At 43.4% G+C, this 14,161-nt stretch overlaps 1 protein-coding gene across 1 annotated transcript in view; it reads right to left on the bottom strand.

Annotated features, from left to right (window-relative positions):
* PALB2 (partner and localizer of BRCA2) overlaps positions 1–14,161 on the bottom strand; it is a 36,656-nt gene that overhangs the window by 18,844 nt on the left and 3,651 nt on the right. Inside the window, exons 3-5 of the mRNA XM_077449318.1 lie at positions 12,427–12,480; positions 9,576–9,635; positions 6,562–6,673 (exon numbers count right to left, since the gene is read on the bottom strand). Coding sequence (XP_077305444.1) covers positions 6,562–6,673; positions 9,576–9,635; positions 12,427–12,474 — 220 coding nt within the window. The 5' untranslated portion in view covers positions 12,475–12,480. The remainder of the gene's footprint in view (positions 1–6,561; positions 6,674–9,575; positions 9,636–12,426; positions 12,481–14,161) is intronic.

The following is a 14,161-nucleotide window of genomic DNA, read 5'->3' as shown; positions in this document are numbered from 1 at the left end:
AAAAAAAAAAAAATGTGGCACATGGACAGGGCCTGTTTTAAAGCACTCCTGCAAAGCAGGTTAGCTTTAATGCCACCCTCCTCAGCAGAACATACTCCCCTTTCCTTCGCTCACCTTCTGCTCTGCTGAGCTGGTTAACAGCATTTAGAGCTTACACTGTGCTGAAGACCCTCTCCCTGCCCCCATGTGGCAATACCGGCAAATCACCAGCACTGCCACATGCAGGAAAGGGGAGCGAGGTTTATGCTCCTTTATATCAAGAAGTACTGGGTATATTCTTCACTCATGGTAGCTGAATGCAGTGGAAAGGGAGCAAAAAACAAATAGCAAAGAAATAAATAGCATGTACTGTTGGGGGAAGGGACATTAAAAGGAACCTGTTGCTTTATGCTGGAAGGGCAAAGCACACCTTTGCTTCAAAGTGGTCTTCCAATAATTATGAACTTAGACAAAGACATACCTGTAAAAGAAAAGTACATACTTACCTTTCCTGTGCCCCAGGCTGCCAAACACCACTCCAATCTTCAAAAGTCTTCTACTGAAGTCAGGCCTGGACTGGGACAAAAAAAATAAAAAATAGGTCCGGGCCAGGGAGAACAGGGGGGGGGGAGGGAGCAAAAGAAGCTGATAGGGGGAGGAGTGAGGCAGCTGCATATAGAGCAACTGATCTTTCCATTTTACTCCTGCAGCCACTGAGTGCCTGCGGGAGGGAGGGGAGGAGAAGCAGACATTCAGCAGCTGTAGGAGGAATATGGAAAGGTAAATTGCTCTATATGCAGCTGCTCCACACCAGGTAAACGCCCGATGTGCCCCATGTTCTGGCCTGACTGAAGTCCACAACAAAACTGACACTTCTTGAAGCACTGCTCTCCTGGGCCACCTGCAGCTCTCACTGGTTTCTTCCTCTGACCTCCATGTCTATACAGGGAACAGCTGTAATATGAAGGTCAGAAGAACTGTACTGTACAGTAGTGTGCATAAAAAAAATAGGTCATATAAAAAACAAAAAAAACAAAGAAAAAAACATTTTGAGCCCTGCATTAAAAAGTAGCAGAGACGTGGCTTGTTTTCAAGACCACACCCCCTCTTAACGATAGAAAAATCCCTGCTCATCTCCCCCTTCTTTCTGCCAAGCTTCCAGGATGGATCAGAGCATTTTTTTGTGCTGGCACTGACCAATCAGAATATCTCTGATCAGTCCTAGAAGCCCTGCAGAAAAAAGGGGGAGAAAAGTGGGGATTTCTGCTCTGGTGCTACCAGAATTACCGGATTTCTTTCCAGCTTGATCCTGCAAAGAAGTTGTGGCAGCAACTGAATAGGGGGGAATGCATAGATCAGCGAGAACTGATCCCACGAGGTTACCAGCGCATCTGTTCCGCATGCGAGTAGATCCCTTGTCCCGGACACAACTTCATGTTGAACCTGGACGGTAGAAGATCTACGTCCGGTGTCCCCCATCTTTGGCAAACAGCCCGAAAAATGTCGGGGTGAAGAGACCATTCCCCCAGGAATAACTGTTGGCGACTTAAGTAGTCCGCCTGCCAATTCTCCATTCCCGGAATGAAAACTGCCGATAAGCACGAGACATTCTTTTCTGCCCAAGTTAGAATATGGTTCATCTCTCTCTCAGCTGAGAGAGTCTTGGTGCCCCCTTGGTGATTGATATAGGCCACAGCCGTGGCATTGTCGGATTGGATCCTGACAGGACAATTCTTTAACCTGGAAGTCCAGGTTTTCGGAGCCAAATGCACTGCCCAAATCTCTAGGATGTTGATGGGCATGGCCCTTTCGGTCCTCGACCACTGTCCCTTGACAGTCATCTTCTCTAGTACTGCTCCCCAGCCTGAAAGGCTGGCATCTGTTGTTAGTACTTTACAGATAATTGGTCTGAAGGATTTCTCTTTCAGTAGATTCTGGGATCGTAACCACCAACTGAGACTTTGGGACACTCTTGGGGACAGCTGCATTGGCAAGTCCAAAGCTTGTATCTTTTTGTTCCAAGCAGACAGGATACTGTTCTGTAGCAGTCTCGAATGGAACTGTGCATAGGGAACTGCTTTGAATGAAGCTACCATCTTTCCTAACAACCTCATACAAAGGTGAATTGAGGGATCTCTTTTTGACCTGACCACCTGCACCAGCTCTTGTATGGAGCTGATCTTTGCCGGAGGCAAGAACACCCTTTTCTGGGCTGTGTCTATGATCAGGCCCAAATACTCCAGCTTTCTTAGTGGTTTTAAGGAAGACTTCTCTAGAATGATAATCCAACCCAGACTTTTCTGGTAACTGGTTGTAATACGTACACTTTTCTCCAAGTGAGCCACTGACTGGTCTATTAACAATAGATCGTCTAGGTACACAAAAACTGTTATGCCCTGTACCCTTAGCCTGGCTAGAGGTGGGGCCAGTACAAGGCTACAAACTAAAAGTGCTGTTGCTCTACTTTGAACCACAGAAATCTTTGGTGAGCGGGAAATATCGGGATATGCAGATATGCATTTCTGGTGTCGATGGATGCCAGAAGTTCTCTTCCTTGTAGGATGGAAACTACTGACTTGATTGACTCCATGCGAAAGGAGCGGATCTTCGGGAACTGATTTTGATTCCTTAGATCTAGAATGGGTCTGACAACCCTATTTGGTTTTGGTGCCATAAACAGGTTTGAATAAAACCCCAAGCCTCGTTTTTCTGTGGGAATATGTATGATCACCCCCTGAGCCAATAATTGGTCCAATGCTTGAAACAGGGATTGCCTTTTCCCAGGGTCTTTGGGAACGTTTGATCTCAGAAAACGAGACGGTGGGAACTCCCAAAATTTTAGTTAGTATCCTAGAGACACCATGGAGATTACCCATCCGTCCTGAATTTCCCTTTGCCAGACTTCTGAGTATTTCAGAAGTCTTCCCCCCACTCTTCATGGTGAGGCGTTAGTATTCTGCTTTGCAGATTTGCAGCCCCAAGTCTCCTTTTGTGCCCCAGTCTGAATCTGAGGTTTTCCTCTAGAGTCTAACGGCCATCGCTACTACCTAGAGGTGGATGCCACTGGCACAGGAGAAAAAGTCAGTTTAAATTAAGGACGTTTATACTTTCTTTTGACTGGCAAAAGAGTACTCTTTCCACTAGAAATTGTCTGGATGTATTTATCCAAATTACTTTTTGCAAGGTGCTTTGGCAGACCAATCTTTTAACCAAAAGAGTCCTACGCATGTGTACTAGCACAAGAGCAAGGCGAGACGCCTGGTGAATAGAATCCTTCATAGCATCTATGGCAAAACATAATGCTTCTGGTAGGTCGGCCAACTCAAGGGCCTGTTATGCAGGGAGCTCTTTAAGAGCCTCTGTGAATTGGTCCTTTAAGGACTGACAGATGCCTATTGCTGCGACTGCAGGCTGAGTAAGGGTCCCTGCTAAGGAAAGAGAGGATTTTAATAGGAATTCACACTTCTTATCTGTTGGGTCCTTGAGCATTTGTGCATTGTCTACTGGACAAGTTAGACTTTTATTCACACTGGAAATCGCAGCATCAACTGCTGGAACCTTCCATTTTTTGGTGAATTTTTTCTCCATGGGATAGAGAACTGAGAATCTCTTTGGAGGGAGAAAATGCTTATCCGGATGATCCCATTCTGCATAAATAAGCTTTTCTAGTAATGCATGGACTGGAAACGCATGCAAAGGTTGTAAAGGTTTTAAAGCACCCAAGGAGAAGCAGTTGCACTACCAATCGGTTCCGAAGACTCACCCTGGCTTGCCATATCTGGTATCTCCGGAGAGGATGACAGTGTGGAGGCATGGCTGGAGTTCCCAGCGCCTCGGGGTGGAACCTTTGGTGCCTTAGTAGCAACCTTGGAAGCCATATTGCTAGGCACAAAAGCATACGGCGTCCTGAGAAGGGTTGCTTTGTGCGTACATCTTGTAGCAAGTAAAATGCCAGTGTAAATGTTTTTTAGCTCAGAAGTCAGTCACTCTGTGCGCCCCTGGGGGGGGGGCTTGGGGTACTTTTAGCAGTTTGTCAGCTTTTATCATAGCATTTCCCCTGGGGTTGACCCTGAGGTTTACCTCTTCAACTTGATGGTGGAGGCCGTTGTGACTGCCTGGAGGCTGATGCTCCTGGCATTGGAGAAGAAGCTTGTTTAAAAGAAAAACGCTTAAACTTCTGCTTAACTACTAAAAGGGAACTTTTTCCATTAGAAATTCTTTGGACGTATTTATCCAGATCGTCCTCAAACAACCGTTCACTGTGAAATGGAAAACTAGCCAAGAGCTTTTTGCATGGTGCTTTGGCTGACCAATTTTTCAACCATAGAATTCTACGCACATGCACCAGCCCGAGTATAAGCTGTGAGGCCTAAAGAACAGAATCTCTGATAGCGTCTACTGTAAAACATAACACTCTGATATACCAGCCAAATCTTCGGCCTGCTGATCCGGCATAATCTTGAACACCTGTTTAAACTGGTCTTTTAAGGACTGACATACTCCGATCGCTGCCAGCGCAGGCTGAACCACTGAACCTGCCAGAAAAATATTGTTTTTAAATAGGAATTCCAACTTCTTATCTGTTGGATCCTTTGGCATTCGAGCATTGTATACCAGACAACCACGCTGGATGTTGGAGAACGCCAATGCCGCACCAAGCCCCCCCCCCCTCCGTAGCCTTCGGCAACCTCCTCTTTTTTCTACGAGGGGAAAAATGGCGAGGAGAGAACCTGAAAGCAGCCAAGTAGAGCGGCGTGCTGATCGTTTTTTTTGTTCTCTCCTGACGCTCTTCCTCGTGAAGAGGGTAAGAGTACAGCCCATGTGGGGGGGTGTGTCTGGTGAAGAGGAAAACCCCCCCCCCCCCAACTTACTGGAGGTCTAGAGGTGCTAGCTGGAGAAAAAAAAAGAAGCCTGTTGTTCCGGACACAGCATGATCTCGAAGAAGCATGAGAAGGTATGTGTTCCATACAGTCCCTAGTGGTGACACTTAGGCATGACAAAATTTACTAATTAAAGGTGACATTTCATGAGAAAATTTCTTAGAAAACTCCACTTACCTTTCCCGCTGCAGGGTTTTCTGTGGTAAAAACCAACAGACCCAATCTTCAGCCTTCACGGTGGGTTCCATTAACAAACCTTCAGGAAACAGGGACCCTCGGGGAACCCACAATCCTGGACCTGTAATAGCATCCCACCAGTAAAACTTTATGGCCTTTAATACCAAAAGTAATGGATCCCGGGATCCAGCTCTCTAAAAAGAGAAGCATTTACAGGCAAAACCTTGTTTTTTCGGGTAACATTCAATTTGGCCTAAAAAACACTTTGTATGGACCTGGCTGCATAGCTAGCCCCAGCAAGGATTGCTCCAGTGGAGCTCAGCACAGCACATCTTCACTCATGACCAACACCTTAGACACTGACCAGAAAAACTGAGGTACTCCCAGTAGTGGGAGGGGTTGTATAGGGAGTGGACTTCTTGTCTTAGGGTGTGCCAGTGTCCATCACCTGAAGGTGGCCTATAACCCACATAGTAACTACTATGGCTCTGTGTCCCAGGATGTATGATATATGCTGAAGCATAGGGACAGGGGTTGACAGTAGGGGCGAATTGCCCCTATGCTTCTGCATATATTTTACTCTTTTGGCACAGATTGCAATAAAAAAAAAAGTAATTTTATTGAGCTAATATTTTACTGATACTGTTATTTATTGTAACCATAGTTACTTCAATCTCGAAGCATATCTAAACAGGGCCATTGGGAAAGCATCTCATCACACCAATCTTGGTATGGTCAGATGCTTTAAGGGCTGAGGAGAGATCTAGAGTCTAATAGACCCCACATTTTTCAAAAAAATAAAAAATAAAAAAATTAAAAAAAGAGTACCTGTCACTACCTATTGCTATCATATGGGATAGTTACATTCCCTGTGATAACAATAAAAAAATAATGAAAAGGGAGAGTGTAAAAAAATAAAAAAAAATAAACACCTGTCCCCCTGTGCTTGCACACAAAGGTGAAAGCAAGCATTGGTCTTGTGTCGTATGTAAACAGCAATTGCAACATGCATGTGTGGTATCACTGCGAATGTCAGATCAAGGGCAGTAATTCTAGAAGTAGACCTACTCTGTAAATCTAAAGTGGTAATCTGTAAAGGCTTTTAAAAATGTATTTAGTTTGTCACCGCTGCACGGGTGTGTATAATGTTAAAGCATGTCATGTTTGGTATCCATATACTCGGCATAAAATCAGCTTTTATATTTTACCAAACATTTGGCCAATATAATGTATTTTTGTGCATTACAATTCAAAAAAATGTTTTTTTTTCCAAAAAATTGGGAAAAGTACTTTGTGAAAAAAATTGCAACACCCACCATTTTAATCTGTAGGGCATGTGCTTTAAAAAAAACTATATAACGTTTGAGGTTTCATAGTAATTTTCTAGCAAAAAAAAAATTTATTAATTTTTTTTTCACGTAAACAAAAAGTGTCAGAAAGGGCTTTGTCTTCACAGTCATGCTAAGTGGTTTTGTTGACAAACAGCCAAAAAATATATAATTAAGTCAAGCAAAAAGTGGCAAACCTGCTGACAGCAGAACACTATCCTGCCCGGTGTATTCCTGATTCAGCAGTCGGTTCTGTTCTTCAATGGTTCTCTTGACATAAGTCTTCACCCTTTCAGCTCTCTCAGATTTCTGCCAAGAACACAAATTCCAATTACTATCTTTCTAAGAATATAAAATTAGCAAACGGAGAAAACCTGCAATGGTCTTTAAACACAAATTGGTTTGTGCATGAGACAGATAACATTAGTGGATCAGTATTTAAATCTTTCTGAGATTATGAGAACTGACGTTTGTGTAAAGCTGAACAACAACGAAACAGTTCATAGGTGAAATACATATTGAAACGTATTTTACCTGCCTGAATATTTGTAATTGTGTTCAGCCAGATATGTGATCCGAACATCTATGTCAGGCAGCTTAAACAGATACCACCATTCACTACTGCATTATGTATCATCACATTGATAAGGTACTCCCTATGCTCATCATTCATGTGAGCTACCTCAGCTGCTTCACCTCCAGCTTCCAGGGCCTGAAATCATGTTGGCCTGACTAAGCAGTTTTATATAATGAAGCCTAGCAGGCTTAGGATGATGGACCTCATACATCTGATTTCTGCTGACTGGGGAAAATTAATAAAAAGTGAGATTCAAAATTATTAAAATATTAGAACTAAATGAAATACAATAAATCTGAACTCCATGATTCTATTTTATTTTTTACATTTGCTGGTGAAAATATAAAACTACTCATATTGATGAATTCCCCATGTGTAGCTGCTGTTTCATTTAGGAAAAATTTTAACTTTTACTCAGCCTTTATAGTACTGTAAGTGATGATCGTCTGGTGCTGAGACTTACAGTTCTGGTTGTAGTACAGCTCTGATAGCTGAGTAAGGAAAGGGATGGTCAGCACTCTGGATGAGATCCAAAAAAAAATATTTCTTTATTAAGTAAACATGTACAATGTTGTAAAACAGGCTACGCGTTTTGGACAGTAGTCCTTAGTCCATCCATTTCCTTACTCTGTCTGGTACATTGGAGGTGTCAGCAGCCTGAAGGTCTGAGCACCAGACAGAGTTATTATGTGGGAAGATTGTGGCACCTATACATCAGTTTTCTTTAGCTCTAATAGCTTGAAGATAGTGAAGATAGTGTGCCCCCCCCCCAGTTGCTTAACCTAAGACCTCTGTGAGGGTTCGGTGCGGGCCATCTCTAGTTCTCTGGCACTTCTGGTTACCCGTCAAAAAACGTGGCAGGCAGCAAATTGAGATATATAATATATATATATATATATATATATATATATATATATATACACACACACACACACACACACATAGATACTAATATTATTAAATCTAGGTTTGTGACGTACTTATACAAATTTTGCTCATATAGAAATAAATGACTACAGCCACATGTGTTCTTTTTTTTCTGAAATATGTCAGGCGCTTGGAGCTCATATACAAGATCACATATAACCTATTCTGTGTATAGACTATGTGTATATGTGCATGCATCCACGCATTGATATATGTATGGATTGTCTTTTTGAATAAATTGATATTTTTTTTACTTATATACGGTTCACCTTAAAAGTCGCGCTGTACCCGGGGGTACTGTGATCTTCCTTTTTTTAGGGGATTTTTCCATCAGTGTAAATTTGCTGTCCCCTCAAAATAACACAACAAATAGCCATAAATGTCTAAACTGCTGGCAACAACAGTGAGTACACAAATCTCCAAAATGGGCCCAAAGTGACATTATTTTGTGTGGCCACCACTGTTTTTCAGCACTGCCTTAACCCTCTTGGGCATGGAGTTCACCAGAGCTTCACAGGTTGCCACTGGAGTCCTCTTTCACGCCTCCATGATGACATCACAGAGCTGGTGGATGTTAGAGACCTTGTGCTCCTCCACCTTCTGTTTGAGGATGCCCCACAGATGCTCAATAGGGTTTAGGTCTGGAGATATGCTTGGCCAGTCTATGACCTTTACCCTTAGCTTCTTTAGAAAGCAATTCTTTTTTTCAGATCCTCAGAGAGCTCTTTGCCATGAGGTGTCATGTTGAACTTCCAGTTGCCAGTATGAGAGAGTGAGAGCGAGAACGCCAAATTTAATACACTTGCTTCCTAATCACACCTTGTAACACTAAGCCCTTGTACACACGGCAAGTTTTACTGGCAAGTTGGAAAAAATATTCAGACGGAAACAGTCCGATGCAGACCACACACAGTCGAATATCCGACATAAAGGTCCGATAGGACACATTCCGTCGGAATCTCTGACTGTGTGTACAAGGGCTTAAGAGTCACATGACACCAGGGGAGGGAAAATGGCCAATTGGGCCCAATTTGGACATATTCACGTAGGGGTGTACTCACTTTTGGTGCCAGCGTTTTAGACATTAATGGCTGTGTGTTGAGTTATTTTGAGGGGACAGAAAATTTACACTGTTATACAAGCTATACACTCACTACTTTATATTGTAGCAAAGTGTCATTTCTTCAGTGTTGTCACATGAAAAGATCAAATAAAATATTTACAGAAATGTGAGGGGTGTACTCACTTCTGTGAGATACTGTAAGTGGCAGAGGTAGCTATGGACTGAGATGGATCTCATAGTGTATCAGAGTGCTGGCCATTCCCCTGTCCTCAGCAGAATCCTGGAATGGGAGCTTAGAGAACATTGTCCTGTTACTGTAAGGATTTTGGAGTATCCATGCCCTAACTCCCTCTTCCTATTTAACATTTTTCAAGCAATAAATATCAAAAAGCCGTGCCCTAGACTGAGTTATTGGAGCCGGTGTGTATGGACTGGTGCTTGTGGGGACAGGCAGCCTCTGTACTATTTGGGAAGAACTAGCTGTTACCAGCAGCACCTACAGGGGTGGCACTACATTTTTTACTAATTAACATTCAAGTATTCAAGACACTAGACAGAACTCTCTGATTTACTACTTAATAAACTCTACCAAATGCACAACTGTACCAAGCTCTCAGACACACATAAGAGTACATCAGAAGTACCTGTAAACGATTAACTGTTCTTTTGTATTCTTTTTTCAGCAAGGCGAGCCTTTCCTTAAGCTGCAACACAAAAATCATAACTTGGGATGTTATTAAAAAAAAAAAAAAAAAAAAATCACCAGCTAGCTCCACAGTGGTGACAACATACTTCCTTCCTCAATAGATATTAGCAGGCCATGGTCCCTGTCCAATCAATCTGAAGAGGATCTGAAAAGCCCCCACTGACAGCTCCAATATTTCTACAGTTAGTTCACCTACAAGATCTACAACCCTTAGCCCTCATTCACATTGGTGTAGAGATGCCGTGTGAAGCTGTCACGACCGTCCTGGCGTTCCGGTCGCACACGGGAGATTTACCCGCAGAAGCCTGTCGTTCCCCTTTGGCGCGTGTTAACGCGAACGGACGCACGCGGGTGCACGTCGGCACGAACGAGCGCACGCGTGTGCGCGGGGTCACGAACGGGCGCACGGCCACTCGCGGGTGCACGCTGACTCGTCGTGCGACCGTTTTGGCGCCCTAAAGGCTTCTTAAGAACTCTGCTCCGTTCCCCTCTTGCTGTCCAGTCTACAGCGTGTTCGGAGATTCTGCTACCTGCTATCTGTTACCTGTTGCCTTGATTCCTGTGACCCGGCTTGTTCTTGACCACGATTCGTTGCTGCCTGCCACCGACTACCTGCCTGTCTGACCACGTCTCTGCCTCGTCCCTTGTACTGTGTTGACCGCCTGCTGCCGACCCGGCCTGTACCCGACTCTGCTGTTCCTGCCAATCCGTTCGGATCTCCTGTGCCTGCTGTCTCCGCTGACGATCGTCTGCCTTGCCAGTCCATCCACTCGTGCCTGCTGCCACCTGCCGATTGTCATCAGCCGTATCTACCTGCTGCCTGTGTTGCTGCTGACTATCCGGACCTGCCTCTACCTGCCAGGCACTTGTGCCCTGTGAACTTTTGAATCCCTGTTACCACCTCCAGGGGTTCTTGAGCCAGGGGATACGAGAGGCCGCTCCCTGCATTCCGGGCTCGCCTACTAGGTACGTGACAGAAGCACCGTCTTCAGCTTCCTGGAATGCACAAGAGTTCTGTGCAGGGGCGTGCAGGCAGCCTGTTGAAATCAGTGATAGTTGGCCAGCTGCACAGACCTTCACATGCATCCCAGGGTGCACACCTGTGCAGGTCCATTACACGGATCATGATGCAGAGAGACTGCGTTCTAATCTGTGAATCGGATCCACATGGATGTACGCTCCGGATTGCATATGGGAGGTCCATGCAGCCGGCTCCCTGTCATCGACTTTAACAGTCTGCATGAACGCCCCTGCACCTGTTCATCCTGTGCAGCTAGAGACAGCCCTTCACATAGATACAGTACGGCCATGTGAATCATTCCATAAAGCAGACTTTTTCAACCAGGGTGCCTGGAGGTTTCTTCAGGAGTGCCTTGGAAAAATGCCTAAACATTGTATACAAGCTGGTGGGTGGATGAAACCTGCCTTTAAATTGCACAAAGCCACAGGTTTTCATTGTACACCATTATAACCTTCTAGCCACCAACCTCCTAACAACCAATGACATCATTAGTTGATAAGGAGGATGCCAGTTGCCTGCATACCATCCTTGGTTGACTCTTCCTTGCCTCTCTCCATCAGCTTTGGTGTCTCATTAGCTGAGTGATGGAGAAAAACTGAGGGAGAAGAAAAACATTGGAATACTAATCAGTACCAGTTTGCAAAAGTATTTGCTTTGGAAGAATAAATCACCTCTAACGTTGGGTGTCCTACGTGTATTGATGTTGCTGCATTATGTAAAACTATTAAAAGAGTTTTTACATTTCGAATGGGATGCCTCGAGATTGTCCATAATTTTAAAGGGGGCATTGACTGAAAAAAAGGTTGAGAAACACTGCCATAAACAAATGTGTCTTTGACCCAGGCAGGGAAAAGCAACAGGTTTGTTTTATTTCCATGTGAACAGGCACAAGGTATTAAAACATGTCCAATACATCCTAATCTCAGCAAAAACAACAGACTGGAAGACATATATTACCTTGGGCTGATTTTGTTTGTGCCTTCCCATCTGTGGCTCTATTGTTAGAAAGGTTAATGATAATGTAAAAGCTAAGGTTCTGGGTACAGCTTTATTTTCACACTACACCACAACCTGTGTATACTGCTTCAAGAGCAGACAGTAGATGCATTCCATCAAAGGTAATGCATGGCTTCCGATTCTAATACATTTAAAAGGGAAAATATATATTTTTTGGACCCCCTCTTCCCCACAGTAAATTTCCTATGGGTAAATATCTATCTGTAGCCTCACTCTGAGATCGCCACCGTGTAGCCCATGGGTGCCCAATCTGTGGCCCTCCAGCTGTTGCAAGACTACAAGTTCCATGAGGCATTGCAATTTGCTGACAGCTAGAAGCATGGCTCCCAAAAGCAGGGGGGATGATGGGACTTGTAGTTCCGCAACAGCTGGAGGGCCATAGGTTGAGCACCCATGGTGTAACCCTTTCTATGTATGGCTCTGTACTCGTATTACAAACGGAGTACAGTGTCATCCATAAGTATAAGTGGGGGCTATGAGGCACATGCACAGCAGTCACAGGGCTCAGTTAGCACAGTTTTGAATAAAAATTGGTGTGAGATCCAGTAATGTGTCACACAGACAATCTCAGGAGCAAGGATGTAGATGTTTACCCATGGGGGGAGGGCTGAAAAAGTACAAATTTACTAAAAAGGAAGCTACCCTTTGATGTGGAGCATACTACCATGGTGAAGATGGTGCCACACATGGACCTGAAGCCCTAGGCTGCTTTGCTTGCAATAATTATTAATGGATAGGTGTGCCGTAATACCTTTGCTTTGTCTTCCAATGTGAAGCATTTCTCTTGCATGTTTTCCATTGCTTGCTAAAAAACAAAAAGAAGAAGGAATAAGGTGACACAAGCACAATACGACAGGGAACAATTTGTGTGCACAACATGATCTGAACATTACTGGTATAGCTACACAACTCATTGTTTAGGCTGTCACTACTCACGCTAAATTGTGTGTGTAAAAGGAGCCGCACTACATACGGTAAACATAAACTTAAAACATAAATAAATTAAATTTCAGCCATGCAGTGCCTATTCCACTACTCAGTCCAATCAGTGATAGAGATCTTTTTGGGCCTTGGGCATCTGGTGAGTGTATCCGTATGGTGGTGAAAAGAGCACATCCCCACAATTAAACACCAAGGGGCAAAACACATTGGGGGCGTGGCTTGGCTGAGGCTGCTATTCATCTCGCTTCATGCACATGGGTCTGCTTCATAATGTGCGGCTTATGGATCTTTTTCTTTGACATTGCTGCAGCTTAGAGCTAGGACAAGCTCCCTGTTCTGCTGCACTCACAGCAGTCTAGTTGGACTTTACCTCTACCTGAGCGGCACCTAAATTTTGTCTTTTTGGATAACACTGAGTTTAAGTTTACCATATGTAGCGCAGCGCCTTTTACACACATCATTTTGATTTATGCACAATTAGATGCATTAGTGAGCGGCAGCATTTATATTTACATATTTTTTCATACAGGATTTTTTCACTTGCAGTGGTGTTTTTTTTAAATATTATTTTATTTAATTATTTATACTGGTAGTATTTCTATTTGGGTATACCTCCGTGTTTGATTAAGAGGACACCTTTGCGCTGGTGGATATTTCTATTTTGGTTGTTAGCATTACTCACGCTGGCCCATATTTATTTATCCAGCACCCAGTTGAAGATTTGCACAGTTTTTTGCCAGTACCCACTCTTTCTCAACCTTTGATCTGAAAAGGCCCCCCCCCCCCCTCCCCAAGATAACATCACATATCCCAAGGAGGCTGCAGAACCCTGCACCATGCGATCTTATGCATGCACAGTGGAATGCTGACTGATTCATTGGGAAGTCGCAGCTGGCTCCCAAACCCAACCTGGTAGCAGTGGTGAGAAGAATTGACTGCGGGAAGACAGCGCTGGATACCATAGGCTGGTGAGTACTCACTTATTAACCACTTCATCCCTGGAAGGATTTACCCCCTTAATGACCAGGTCATCAACAAAATTTATGTCCTTTTTTTTCACCTCTGTGGTTTTATAAACAAAAAAAGACTGACAATTTTGAAAAAAAAAAAAAAAACTTTATTTTTTACTTTCTGCTATAATACATATCCAAAAAATATAACTAATTTATTCATCAGTTAAGGCCAATATGTATTCTGCTACATATTTTTGGTAAAAAAAAAAAAAAAATCATAATAAGCGTATATTGATTGGTTTGTGCAAAAGTTGTAACGTCTACAAAATAAGGGAAAGATTTATGGCCTTTTTATTATTATTATTATTTTTTTTACTAGTAATGGTGGTGATCAGCGATTTTTAGCGGGACTGCAACATTGCGGCTGACACACTGGACACTTTTTTGGGACCGGTGACATTATTACAGTTATCAAAGCTAAAAATATCCACTGATCACTGTATAAATGACACAGGGTTAAAGTGATTGTAAAGTTTCATGTTTTTTCACCTTAATGCATTAAGATGAAAACCTTCTTTGCTGCAGCTGCCC

Source organism: Lithobates pipiens, unplaced genomic scaffold (genome assembly GCF_037356315.1).
Source record: "Lithobates pipiens isolate NorthernLeopardFrog02 unplaced genomic scaffold, aLitPip1_a1.2 Scaffold_22, whole genome shotgun sequence".
Lineage (NCBI taxonomy): Eukaryota > Metazoa > Chordata > Amphibia > Anura > Ranidae > Lithobates > Lithobates pipiens.
The sequence above is the reverse complement of the archived record's forward strand: the minus strand, read 5'-3'. Positions and strand labels throughout refer to the sequence as shown.